We start from the raw sequence: 14,213 nt of genomic DNA on the forward strand, positions 1-14,213 counted from the left end.
ATTGTAACCTTACCTTGCTACTTCAATATATGTTTCCCCAATTTTTTTTGATTAACCACATGTGAAAGGCTGCAATCTATGTTCACACAGTAATTCTACAATAAATGCTATCTAGTTTTTTGGGTAGGAAACCACTGTAATTAGGACCTTTGGTTGGTGCCTCGTGGCTCCATAGAGTATCCCCATAAGCTTCGGTCCTTTGGACGAGACTAATCTCAGCTCAGGTGTTTAGGCTGCAACTTAAATCTCTTCGCCCTTCTCCAAGAGTGTGTTCTAGGGGGATTGAACTGCAGTCTTCTCCCACAAGCTCAATGCTGCTTAACCAATTGAGCTACGCCCATTGGGTAAAAATAGTGGTAGAGGTACATCAAGAGGATTTCCTAAGAGGTCACCCATCCTAGTACTACACCCAAGCTTTACTTTTATAGTTTTATTTGAGGATTATTGGTTATATCACATTTAAAAACATTATTTCCTCCCTTCAAATTCAAAGCTAATTTAGATTCTGTCTGCTCATCATTTTTTCCTTATATTATGATATTTTCCACTTTATTTTCCATTTAATCATGAAAGTAATGTAGCTGAACTGTTATAATCAGTGTGCTGATTCATGGCTTTGTTTGGTTCCTTATATTGAAAATAGGATATAGAAAATGTCAAATATTTGTTTTACCCTCCAATTTATTTTTTATGCCTACCATATAAAGTTCAAAATTCTTTGGGAAAATTTGAGCTTTGAAGTACACGAAGAAACTTTCCATTATTTATTTATCTTTTCATTCTCTAGTAGTTCTCGGTGTCTTCAAATTAGCACACACAGTCACGGATCTTGTTGAACCTAACACAAACAGAAGTCACTGTTATATCTTAATGTTTCTAGTGTTTATAAATTTCTTTTAGGTATCAGCACTTGATTCATTCTGTAATTTCATATTTCAGGATGGCCGCCGGCTTCAGCTATTGGGATGATTGTGTTGATCCTGAAGATTTAGAGGCAATGTGGAATGTACCTGAAGTGAGTGCCGAGTGGTTAAAAGCCGGTGAGGCAAAAGGTCGAAAGGTTCACCTCTCTCGCGATCCTGATGGCCAACCATATTTAACACAGACTGAAATGAGGGTAAAATAGTACACCCCTCTGTCTTAAGGATTTGACAAAGTTTGTAGTTGCTAGTTGATTGGCTTTTAGGATTTTGGTAAAAGAAGTTTCTGTATGATACTTTTAGAAGCTATTTGTGTTCCATTTGCATGTACATTTAGGTATTTGGAAGTATTAAAAAGTGGTTTTAATTAATAATGGGAAGTCATGAGAGTTTTTTCAATGCAGGATACATGTATAATAGATTTGAAATATGTTGCTAGACAATGACATCATTTTTTGTATTTTCAGGCTGTAGCTGACATTGTTATTAGCAGGCACTTTCAGTCAGAGATAAATCTTGTATGTATTAGTATTTTATCATATTATCCCATTGTTATATTTCCCAAGTCCTAAATTAGATTAACTGTGATCCTATTTTCAGCATAATAAGATAAGGTGTTAGAGGTTTTAGATGGTACTTAATATTATTTCCTAGCAAGGACAAAAAGAAACTGAATCTATAATACTAAAAGTAGTGGTTTGCTGCATGAATGCAAATCCTTTGTTAAATTAAACGCATCCTCAACATGATTAGTTTTGTCAATTTAATTCTTGATCGTTCTTTTTTCCTGATGATTTCTCTCTCTCTAATAGTTTGTTAGTTGATGGAGTAAGAGTTAGTTAGTAGCTAGTAGCTAGAGACTGGTATAGTTAGAGAATTACGACAATGTTGCCTAAAATAAGAGGCGTACGAAGAAGAGATAGCTAGTTATTTTGTGAGAATTTGGGGCCTTTGGGCTTCGGAGATTTATAGACTCTCAAGTTCCCTATTCCTTGTAATAAATGGGAAAACTTTTTATACCCCAAACATGACTTTGAATGTACACATCTGGAAGAAAAAAGACATTTTGTGCTGTTTGGAAGTACACATCAGGACAAATTATAGCATCAGGAAGTACTGTGGGGGTTTGAAAAGTAACCCCCGTAATAGAATACTGGTTCCTGTCATCCTTTGAGGTAAGTAATAGGGCACAAGTTTAGATGAATAGATTTTATTCCATGACTAAAATAATTTGGGCATGACACATAAGTATTTTTGTTTATACCTTTCAACTTTTGAAAATTTGTGGGACTATTTTACTAGAATTGATAATTTAATTGTTAAGAATTCTCAGTCATTAATGTTTGTAAGGTGCACATTTTATCCTTGTTGTAGGGCATGATTTGTGCTATTGCTGAACTTGAAAGTGACAGGCAACTACTTGTTTTGAACTCTGGTCACAAATCTAAAGAGCCTAATGTGGGGCTTATGCAACTTCTACCAAAAACTGTTGAATGGTTGATAAGGTACTAATTAAATGTTGATGGCTTTATTTGATACACCAAACAGCAACAAAATTTCCTTATTTCATTGTTATATTATGGTTCACTAAGGTTAATGCAGCTTACAGTGCATTAGGTTATCGTTCTTATGCCGCAGAAGAGAATATAGAATACCTATTCAAACCTTTCATAAATGTATATTTTGCTGCTGCCTATCTTAAATGGCTGTCAAAATTTGATAACAAGTAAGTTATGTATATTTCATGTGATACAGTATGCACTGGCAATAAATGTTGCCTATGAATGTTTGTTCTGAAACGTTAATCACAATGAAGGACATTTCTTGCAGAGAAAGAAATGAAGAGTTTATGGTAAGGGCTTATAGAGGTGGTACGAAGAAGGTAACTCACAAATCAACATTGCCCTACTGGAAAAGCTATCTATCAGTCAAAGAAAGTTTTCGATGCAGGTGGTTCCTTTTTTTTTCTTGTTGATAATTGTAGTTCATTTGAGTTTCATTTTTAACTTTCACAAGATTGCTATTGCATGTATGTTCCTGTACTTTGCTAAAGCGGGTATGTATGTATGTGTGTGTGTGCGCACGCGTAAAAAATCCTTGTGTTACCAGAATATGTTATTGCTAATTCTTCATCCTTGTGCAGAAAATCTCTTGATGATAGTCCTCCACTAACCAATGTTGTCGCTCCTGTTCATTCGCATACTGGATCTCCTATACCTTCAGAACATTCAAAAGGTCAATTCCTTTCCCTCACTAATACTCCCATTTTAACATGTTATTTCTCAAGAGTTAGATGCAAAAGATTTTGAATTCCTAGATGGTGATGCATGTTCTTATTTTTTATTGTCTGTCCTGTAAAGGGAAAAATACATAATAGAATCTTTGAAGTTTTATTTTTTTTTTTGTAAAAAGTTTTAATGACTACCCTTTTTCAAAGTTATTGTTGTATTTTAATTTGTTCAGTATATATCTAAACAGTGTCCAACGCTTGAGGCTTCAATAGTTTCAGTTCAGTTTTGATTGACAGTTCCAAATGGTGCTCTGGGAACTTCATAACATATGATTCCTTGATAACGTTTGGCATGTTTAGTAATTATTCATTCTTTTTGTTGGGGCCTTTCCACAGATTTTATGAGATGGTTTTTACATTATGATGCTTCATTCCTTGAATTTCTTTTCCTTAACTTTTATAAAGATCATATTTTATTCTTTGATTTTTTTCCTCAATCTCTTTCTCTTAAGAATTTTTTGAAATTTGGGAAGTTAAAAGTTCTTATTTGGTTATAAAGTAGAATTATTATCACAATTTGTTACTTAAATATGAGTTTATTTTCGTCCAGATGTGTATTTCCAGAATCCTGTGCGGTTTTTTAGAAATGTGGGGTGGAAAAAGTAAGCCGTTAAGACAACTTACATTTTTTTTTTTGTTAAAATAAATTTATGGTGAGGGGATTGTGCTCCAGTCTATGGTAGGGAAGACCTTTGGGCTTATTGAGTACTTACAAATAAATAAAATATATGAATACACGGTTCTGACACAATGCATATCCTTATCATATATTAATCTTTTTTGTTACAGGCAGTTGCAGAAGTAGTTCTATTCAAACACCTCACAACCACAAAAGTTAAACCTGTAAGTATACAGAACTCGAGGAGTTTGATTACCTGAAATTGGAAATGATTAAGCTAAATGCAATGCAAGTATGTTGTCAACACATATTTAACAAGTTTATAAAGTTGAGAGAACCCTTTTGGTACAGAACAATATGTCTAGAATATATGATTTATCATTAAGGAAAAAAAAACCCAGTATACTTTCACTTTGTGCTTCTTTTACAAGCCTTATGTCTTTAATATATTAAAATGTTAATTCCTTCTGTATTTGTTTTCTTTTCTGAATATTGTTTGGTTCGCAGACAGTACTTTGTGCCATTGCAGAGGTTTCTAGCATGAGATTTGTACATGGAGTTGGAGCAAGACCTGGAATAATGGGGATTGACTATTCCACTGCTTTCTGGCTTTACATGTATGTATTAGACACGTCAATTTATTACACTTTTACAACTATATGTTTGTTGGTTTGATAATGACTTGTGGGAGACATTTTCCACATTACAAGTCGATTTTTTAAGGGTTAAGTTAGGTTCAACCTAAATTTTAAGATGGTACCAGTGCAGGGTTCAAGATCCATCATCGGGCCACCTACTATCATACTCTAGATGTCGAATCTTGAGCGTGAAAGAGGTGGGTTAAGAGTCTCACATCAGATGAGATATCAGCAGATAATGACTTTATAAAGGGGTCGAATTAAGCCAACTACAAATTTTAAGAATGTATTTGATATTATTAGACCATGTCCATTATCAATTTATCATCAAACTATAATGTATTCAGTTCTGTTTCACATGGTAAAATTCTGGCATTTTCAGCTTCTAGAAGCTTTCTGATCAGCAAATGTGCAACTATCTTTGATTTTCAAAATTATAAAAGGATGCTTTCTTAACTTTGCCTAAAATGTATATACTAATGTTCAATCAATGCTCTTGTTTCTTCCCTTAAAATTGATACATGTGTAAAATGGGGTGTTTTTTTTAGGGAATTGGGCTTCATGGCTTACAAACTTGAAACTGTTGATGATCTAAGCAATCCATTTGTGTCCATGTACTTTGGTGCTGCCTACGTGGCATGGTTATCAGAATATGAAGGAAGGTACATCTGATCTAACCATCAATAGAGATTCTTCTATGTGCATAAAATTAAAAGTTACATTAGATGCATATGGAAATCCATGTCTAAAAGTCAACTCTTTAGAAGGATTTAGGTTTAAATGGCTGTCATTATATATGATTTGCAAAAGGATATTATGGTGATGTTTAATCCATGTAACTAACCCTACCTACTTACCTAGTGATAAAAAGCTTTTGTTGTTTATATTATGAGTACTTACGCATCTTGAGAGAACTAAAATAAGTGTTTACTCAATAGAAAACGCGTCATTTTTAATCATTGCTAATTTGATCGTTTATCTTGACTAATTTATATTCAATTCAAATTATTATTATTCAGGGAAAGAACTCCAGAGTTTTTTGTTCAGGCATATTTTGTAGGACCGAAACAGGTGAATCCTCAGGATACTAGTACTCTTTGGCTAAAATTTGAGGAAGCTCTCAGTAAATATGAAGAAGAAAGAAAAAGGTACAATTTTTTTATCCTCCCCTTTATTCACAAGAATGTACCTTCACTTGTCCAAAGACAAGTAGATAACCCTATCTTTCTCTTACATAATTTGACATTTGTCACTGTTAGCTCACCAACCGAGCTACACAGTCTCTGTGATATGTGTCTAATATTCATTTCAGTCTTGGTGTAGCCTATATCGGTGGGTCTAAAATCAAATACTCTACATATTACAAAGACTATTTCCAACCCAAACAAATTTTATATGGACTAAATAAAACAAGGATCAAAAGCAAAAAGTGATATATTTCAAAGAATAATAACAATTTCTTTTTATAGGAATTAAAAGCAAAAAGTAGTATATTTGCAGAGTCAAAAATATATTTGAACTTATTTTAAAAGATGATCATTTTGTTTACAGTAGTTGTAGGATACTAACCTGATCACATGGATTTCTCTTTACAGGAATGGTGGTGATAGCTGCTCCATCATGTAAGCTGACAATGGCCTAGCAATAAGATCTATCCAAATTTGTGTTGTTGTGTTTTATTGGAGAGCTCTGTAATTGTGAAGTGAAACTCTCTGATTGGTGTGCTATAGAAAAGGGAACAATAGGATGAAGAAAGCATGAAAGGAAAGAAACTTGTATTCCAAGTAATTAATTACTTCTTGTATAGAACTCATTGTACACAGAATAGGATGTTTATTAGGCTTCAAAAGTAATTTCACTAGAAGCAAGGAAAACTTGCATTGATAAGAAAGTGTCTCAAGTGTAAACAAGTACAATGAGAAGTGTAATTATCTTGTCCGTGTTGAGAATAATCTCAACTAACCATTGTCAATTCCATACAAATGATATCTATACCTATTATGTTCAGAGGTTTTTGTTTTCATTTTCTTGTTATTAATATATTTTGCTTGTAGTTTTAGTTTGGGTTATTGGTGTTAACCTAATTGGGAATATTTTTCATGTTGACACTACTTACTCTTTGCTTAAAAAAATTAATATTATATTAACATTATTGGAAAAAACTGATCGAATATTAAAATGAGATAAAATTTGAAAAGATTTTATAAATGGTGACACATTATATCTTATGCGTGATTTATATAAAGAGTCAAGTGTATTTAGAGTCTATCAATTGGAGTCTTTGATAAATAATAATGATTTCAAGACTTTAAAAATAGAGATAAGTAGTGTCATATTTTTTATATATTAAAATAAAGTTTTTTATTAAAATCGGTGAAAATTTTCAATCAAATCAAAATGTGCAGCAAATTGGTGAAACGTTTCCATGAAATCAAAATGTTTCTACTGATACTCAAGAAATGTAATTTATCCTAGTTTTACTACTTCCTCATCCGATGTAGTGTGCATCAACTCATGCAAATGTATGAAATTTTCTTCCTTTATCAATTCATGCAAATGTATGAAATTTTCTTCCTTTATCAATTGATTGAATGATTGCAAGATCCTTGAGAATGAATTTGCAATTAGAAATTTCACTCTTTCTTCAAGAACCACTCACAATAAAAAACTTGAAGAACAACCTTTTCAATTTCTTTAACTAAAAATACCGTTCAATTGAATAAACCTTATTCAACTTGAACTCACTCATCAAATTGTACACAGAATAGGATGTTTATTAGGCTTCAAAAGTAATTTCACTAGAAGCAAGGAAAACTTGCATTGATAAGAAAGTGTCTCAAGTGTAAACAAGTACAATGAGAAGTGTAATTATCTTGTCCGTGTTGAGAATAATCTCAACTAACCATTGTCAATTCCATACAAATGATATCTATACCTATTATGTTCAGAGGTTTTTGTTTTCATTTTCTTGTTATTAATATATTTTGCTTGTAGTTTTAGTTTGGGTTATTGGTGTTAACCTAATTGGGAATATTTTTCATGTTGACACTACTTACTCTTTGCTTAAAAAAATTAATATTATATTAACATTATTGGAAAAAACTGATCGAATATTAAAATGAGATAAAATTTGAAAAGATTTTATAAATGGTGACACATTATATCTTATGCGTGATTTATATAAAGAGTCAAGTGTATTTAGAGTCTATCAATTGGAGTCTTTGATAAATAATAATGATTTCAAGACTTTAAAAATAGAGATAAGTAGTGTCATATTTTTTATATATTAAAATAAAGTTTTTTATTAAAATCGGTGAAAATTTTCAATCAAATCAAAATGTGCAGCAAATTGGTGAAACGTTTCCATGAAATCAAAATGTTTCTACTGATACTCAAGAAATGTAATTTATCCTAGTTTTACTACTTCCTCATCCGATGTAGTGTGCATCAACTCATGCAAATGTATGAAATTTTCTTCCTTTATCAATTCATGCAAATGTATGAAATTTTCTTCCTTTATCAATTGATTGAATGATTGCAAGATCCTTGAGAATGAATTTGCAATTAGAAATTTCACTCTTTCTTCAAGAACCACTCACAATAAAAAACTTGAAGAACAACCTTTTCAATTTCTTTAACTAAAAATACCGTTCAATTGAATAAACCTTATTCAACTTGAACTCACTCATCAACACCTAAAGATACCACACTTAGGTCAGAAAAGATCCAATCTTTTCTCTCACAAGGTGTAAAATTTGATATCCAACAAATCCACCCACCATGAACACACATAAGAAAAATATATCCCACTTTTTCTTTTCTCACATTTTCACACACTAAGAAAGTGAATCAGAGAACTTTACTAATCTAGATATTTTGATTTGGGAATGAAATAGGCGAAGATATAAATGTTAATCTAAAAGTTCTAAGATGAATTAAATATATAAGAAAAGATTGAAGTTTGAAAACACAATTTAATGCAACTTAATGCATTGAAAATTTGAATTTTTTATCATAGGAAGCGATTCACACGTAAGCGTGCTCTAAACCCTAACTTTTAAAATTGCTTTGAATTGACATGGATCGATTCATTCAATTGATGAATCTATTCGTGTGTTTCAAATTTCCTAATAGCGTAAAAGTAAATTGATTCATGACTTCATGACTCGACTCATGAAAACAAAAATCACTTAAAATGAATTTCGAATGCACTTCCATGAATTTTGAATGCAATATTAACATCAAAAGCTTAATGAATATTGAGATCGACAAAACCACTCACACCTATATATGCTAAGCTACGCTAAGTTCTAGTTTTGACATACATCAAAATACTATATAACTAAGCTAAGCTAAGCTAAAGAGATACATGCATTCACAGCCAACTACCACATTATCCATGCACCAAGTCCAATAATATTTGTGCACGAGGGTTGTATTTAGAAAAACTCAAATTGCCACATTAAAAAGAGATAAATAGTGGCATTCTTCACCTTCCAACCCCTAATATACAAACGAGATAAATATGATATATAAGTATCAAATAAACATCATATCTTTGTTTTGCAGCCTCAACTTTGTTCTAAGAGTTTAAACCAATACATCAACCAACCACTGATATAATCAAATCTATGACACTAAGTTTAATAAAAGTTGACAATTTGTTGAAGTCAGCAACCATATTCATTCTATCTCTATAGGATTTTCCTTGGAGTTACCATTTTCTCTACCAGCACCATCCATCTCTACCGCAGGAGGAAGCAGCATTAAAGAAGAAGAAGAATGATGCATCTTTCTACTCTCAATTTCAGTTGAAGCCTTCTGAGGAGTACTATTAAGCATTTGAGTCAAAGAAGAATTAACATTTATAAAAATAGGTAACTGATTATGAGAATCCAAGGTACAATAATTTTGGGAAGGCATGTTGATGTCAATAGTACTCTTACTTACACTTTGGTTTTTCACCTCTTCATGCACTCTTCTAATTGGTAATGCTTGTGCAGTTGGAAAGATCTTTAGGACCTCTTGGTCCCATCTTGCTGATAGCTCTTGCGGAGTTCTCTTCCGCAAGAGAATCATACGTGGGTCGGCCAATATCGCATTCCAATTTCTTTGACCGTATTTGCGAATGCCGACCCACAAACAATCAAGTTCCATCTCGGTCCAAGAATCTGCATTTTGTTTATATCTCTGAAACCCTGAAGACCTCTCTGAAGTAGTTGCATCAGTAATTTTAGGTCTAGATATTAGACCTGAATTCAAAGCAGAATCCGTCTAAAAAACAATCAAATGAAGTTTTCATTCGTCAATAATATGAAAATTTTCCATAAAGATATATACTACTAGAAAAAATTGAAATAACGAAATTAGTCACCAAATTTGGCATCTCAAACACTTAACGACGAAATTAAAAACGAGTTTTGGTTTTTTATGTCTTTAAAATTTCGTCGCTATTTTAATTGTTTGGTATTATAAAAAAGATGAAGAGTATAATCATAGTACCTTTAGATATGATGAACTAGGAGTGCTCTTATTCTGGCCAAACATACCCATAAAAGATGGATGTGGAGCATATGCCCCTAGAAAAATGAAACTTTTAAAATTATTACCAAGGTTTTGAGGACTTATCACTTATGTATTATTTGACATTCTTCATCATGTCATTGTGTTAAATGAATTGGTTACCTTTTCTAAATTTTAAATCATCATTCAATCCAACATATTTGTCAAACTCTATGATTTGAATATTAGAGTGTTGCTTTGGAATGGGCTTCTTCCCTTTGTCCTTCAAAGCCATTTTTTTCTTCTGGCTTGCCTCAATCTTAACACTGCTTGGAGGACATAGTTTTTTTAAAAGGTATCAAATTATAGGACATAAACATAACTAATATATATTGAGAGAATTTAATCCCCCCTATGTTACTAAAAGACACACTTATATCTCGAAGTATACTTTTAGATAGAATTCTTTTGAAAGTATACTTATGAGTGCATGTAGGGTGGAAAAATAAGTTTTTATATATTAAAATTAATAAACTTACGATGTTTTTTCTTTGATTTTGTCTAGAGACTTTGGTGGATTCGATTTCTCTAATATTGTTGTATTCTGTTAGACATGTTATGAATGACAAGTTAAAATAAAATGATTAAAAATATACCGAGAATATGAAGAAGTTATTAACATAATGTATTACTTGCCTTGTAGCCGTTTTGAGTGTTGCTAATTGAGCCCAAACAAAATTGTTGTGGCGGTTTTTTCACCATTGTTGTTGTACCCTATATGACAAATCAAAATGAAATGTCTAAAAATGTATAAAGAATACAAAGACGTTATTAACTTAATTTATCACTTACCTTATAGCGGTTTTGAGTGTTGCAAACTGAGTCCATGCAATATTTGCTAGTTTTTATTGTACAATATCAAATAGTTTGTAAGTGTCAAGTTTTTAAAATCAACAAGGTAAATCAACCATGTGAAATTGTTTGCATATAATAATTTTTCAAAGTGGCTGCAAATAAATAAAAAAGTAAATAAATCAACCATATGAGAATGTAAAGGAGTACCTAAACATCTTAAGTTTATCAACGGTATCATTGAGAATTTGTTGTGGGGTGATAGCACAATCAGGGATTGTAGAATTTGGCTGGAAATTGTTGAACAAAAAAACTTAAGAAATGTCATAGTAGCAATTAACAAAGATGAATTGAAAATATAAGAAAGCACTTTAAATGACAATATCTAAATAAATATGATAGACAAATAGCAAGTAATAGAAAAATCTTGTGTGTTTCATTATAATAGAAAAATCTAGGAAAAATTGAGGCAAATAGCAAGTAATTGGATGAATAGATAAAAAAAAATCTAGGAAAAAATTAACTTCATATATACTTAAGATTTCACTCCTTTTATTTTATAGCAAGTAATTGGATAAATGAATAATGACCCCTAACTTATCATAAAAAATATGCTACAATTGAAAATCCAATGTGGATATAAATATCTATTCATATGCATTAAATCTTAGCAAAATGAAAAAATTGTAACATAAGAATCTCTAAGCGAAAAAAAATAAACAACACGAAATTGTTTAATATAACTTACTCTAAACGTCAATTTCATTATTATTAATAAATTTTAAAAATAATAAAATTTACGTTTAAATCAAGTTATATTATTGAGTCTCATGTTATTTTTTATTTTTTTTTAGAAAGAGTGAACTCTTGAATCATTAAAAATATTAATTGACAATGAAAAATCATAAAGCAAAAGCAATGTTACTCTATCAATTGGAGGAGCATGGTCAAGAACTCTTGTATCAAGGGCTTTCGACTTGGTGATAGCTTCTGAAGAAGAAGTACTTCTTCTTCTCTTGCGTCTGTAAACCAAAAATCCATCAACCTTCTCCAAGTCATTCTTCATTTGTGATTCCATTCTTAATTATTCTATTTTAAATTGACAAATCCAGAAAAGACTATTAGGCTATTAGCAATATCATATTCTATATTTTTAAAAAATGCAATCTATTGTAGAAAACATATACCAAATAAAACCTTAAGGTTATTATTAAAAATTCATGCAATTGATGAAGTAATTCAAGAATCTTAAACCACTTGAAAGAATTGATCAAGTTGAGTAAGCATCAATTACCATGTACGAGTTCAATGATTCAAAGAATGATTTGAAAGGGGAAATTATAATTTATAGTGACTTCAATTACTTAAACCCAAACCAAGGAGTATTTAAATAAGTTCGTTTTTCACTAAATGAGTATTTAAATTGAAAATTCTCAAAAAAGTTATTTCACAAACTCATATAAAAGTCATTTTAAAATTCCATTAACTTTACAAGAACAATATAGGGTAATAAAAGTTTATTTCTCCAACAATCACATTCTTTTTTTAATTTCCTATAAAAGTTTAAAGACAATGTCGACCTATAGAGATTTTTAATATTACATATTATTTTCACTATATATTGATTAGATGCATATGATATGATGTATCAAATAGACCACTTTAATTAGAAGCAAAATATATTTAAGGGGAGCTAAATTCAAGCATGAGTGGGATGAAAAATCCAGGACAACAATATAATCTTTAATAAAACTATTAATAACTATTAAAAAAAAATTCAGTAATAATATACAATTTAAGACATGTAAAATGTTGAAGAGTACACAAATGGTTTCAATTTTTAATAGTCAATGGTTCACTCTAGACATTGTTGTCACATGTAATCACCATACATAACTATAATTTGTTTGTCATTAAACACAATGAAGAGGAAATAACAATACAACAAACTTTTTTTTTTGAAATATATGAAAATTCTTAAAAGTGATTATTTTAAAAAACAAATATGATTTTTCAAAATAAATTCTAACAAACATATCATAAAATGGAAGAAACTATTCATCTTAATAAAATTAAAAAATTCAACACAGATATTTTGTTGTTGAAAAAAAAATGAATCAAACATGATGATGTATATGCCAACTGAAAGAGAAAAAGCATCTTGGGTGAGTGAGTCACTAAACATGGACAACCAACAACTGACCTGAGAAAAACCAAACACTAAAATGAACCAAAGAGACAGATGATGAGATGTATATGCTAGGCAGAAAAACAAAGATATATTATATATGATTTAAATTTTTATATTAAATATTAGTGAAAATATTTTACACATATTTATCTAATTAATAATATGTTGACTGAATATTATATATATATAAATATATATATATATATATATATTATATATATATTATATATATATATATATATGTGCTTTGGAATTTGGTCAATTACTTTAAATTGTAATTTCAATTTTTTATTAAAACATTTACATTTTAATGATAGTAAATAAAGTTTTATCTAAGGATATTTATTGTGTTCAATGGATGTCAACTTAAAACTATTTGGGTATAACTAATATTGTTTAAGTTTAAATAATTAATGAGTTTTAATTAAAAATAAATAAATTAAGAGTATTTAAATTTGAACTTTGACCAAAATAATTCTTGTTTGAATTTTAACTAAAAATCTTAAGGATAAGATAAAAATGTTTGAGTCAAATACTCCTAGTGTCACTTTGACACTTTTTATAAGACTTATTTTAAAGATTTTTTTATTCGATAATATAAGATCGATTTTAAAATTCAACGAATATCAATCATTTTTTTACAATAAAATATAGGGGTAGGTGTAAAAAAATAAGAAATACTTTTAACAAATTTTTTTTTAACAATCATGTAGATTTGGTCATAAATTCTTTAATAATATATTTTTAGCATAAATCAAAGGAATAGAGGAATAATTAATAATATGTTTCTTTATTTGGTAAAAAGAAAAAGGAAGGAGGGGATTATTTATTTTTATTTTTTGACGTATGGGAAGGAGAGGAATCTAACATTGAATTTGGTGCATGTCTGCTTTGTCATGTCATTAATATGTTTTCTAATTTCAATTTTCATTTTTCTATTAAAATATTTAAATTTTTTTAATAATAAATATTAAGATTTTAATGATAGTACAGAAAGTTTTACCTAAAGAATGAAGTTAGTCTAATTTCAATGTGGTGACTAATTTTATTTAAAAATAAATAAAATAAAATTAATATATTAAACTTAATTGGTAAAAGACAAATTTTTAATAATTTTTAATTATATGTATATATATATATATATATATATATATATATATATATATATATATATATATATTGTGATTTAAAACTATAATAA

General features: G+C 29.8%; 1 protein-coding gene across 1 annotated transcript in view; it reads left to right on the forward strand.

The window, feature by feature from the left end:
- Positions 1 to 6,490, forward strand: part of LOC101505273 (uncharacterized) — a 7,575-nt gene extending 1,085 nt beyond the window's left edge. Inside the window, exons 2-12 of the mRNA XM_027337159.2 lie at positions 940 to 1,117; positions 1,388 to 1,438; positions 2,295 to 2,425; positions 2,530 to 2,646; positions 2,751 to 2,870; positions 3,064 to 3,208; positions 4,000 to 4,053; positions 4,337 to 4,446; positions 5,016 to 5,129; positions 5,487 to 5,615; positions 6,063 to 6,490. Of these exons, the coding sequence (XP_027192960.1) occupies positions 941 to 1,117; positions 1,388 to 1,438; positions 2,295 to 2,425; positions 2,530 to 2,646; positions 2,751 to 2,870; positions 3,064 to 3,208; positions 4,000 to 4,053; positions 4,337 to 4,446; positions 5,016 to 5,129; positions 5,487 to 5,615; positions 6,063 to 6,093 (1,179 nt within the window). The 5' untranslated portion in view covers position 940 and the 3' untranslated portion in view covers positions 6,094 to 6,490. The remainder of the gene's footprint in view (positions 1 to 939; positions 1,118 to 1,387; positions 1,439 to 2,294; positions 2,426 to 2,529; positions 2,647 to 2,750; positions 2,871 to 3,063; positions 3,209 to 3,999; positions 4,054 to 4,336; positions 4,447 to 5,015; positions 5,130 to 5,486; positions 5,616 to 6,062) is intronic.
- Positions 6,491 to 14,213: the final 7,723 nt, after the last annotated feature.

This window comes from Cicer arietinum, chromosome 1 (genome assembly GCF_000331145.2).
Source record: "Cicer arietinum cultivar CDC Frontier isolate Library 1 chromosome 1, Cicar.CDCFrontier_v2.0, whole genome shotgun sequence".
In the NCBI taxonomy this organism is placed as follows: Eukaryota; Viridiplantae; Streptophyta; class Magnoliopsida; order Fabales; family Fabaceae; genus Cicer; species Cicer arietinum.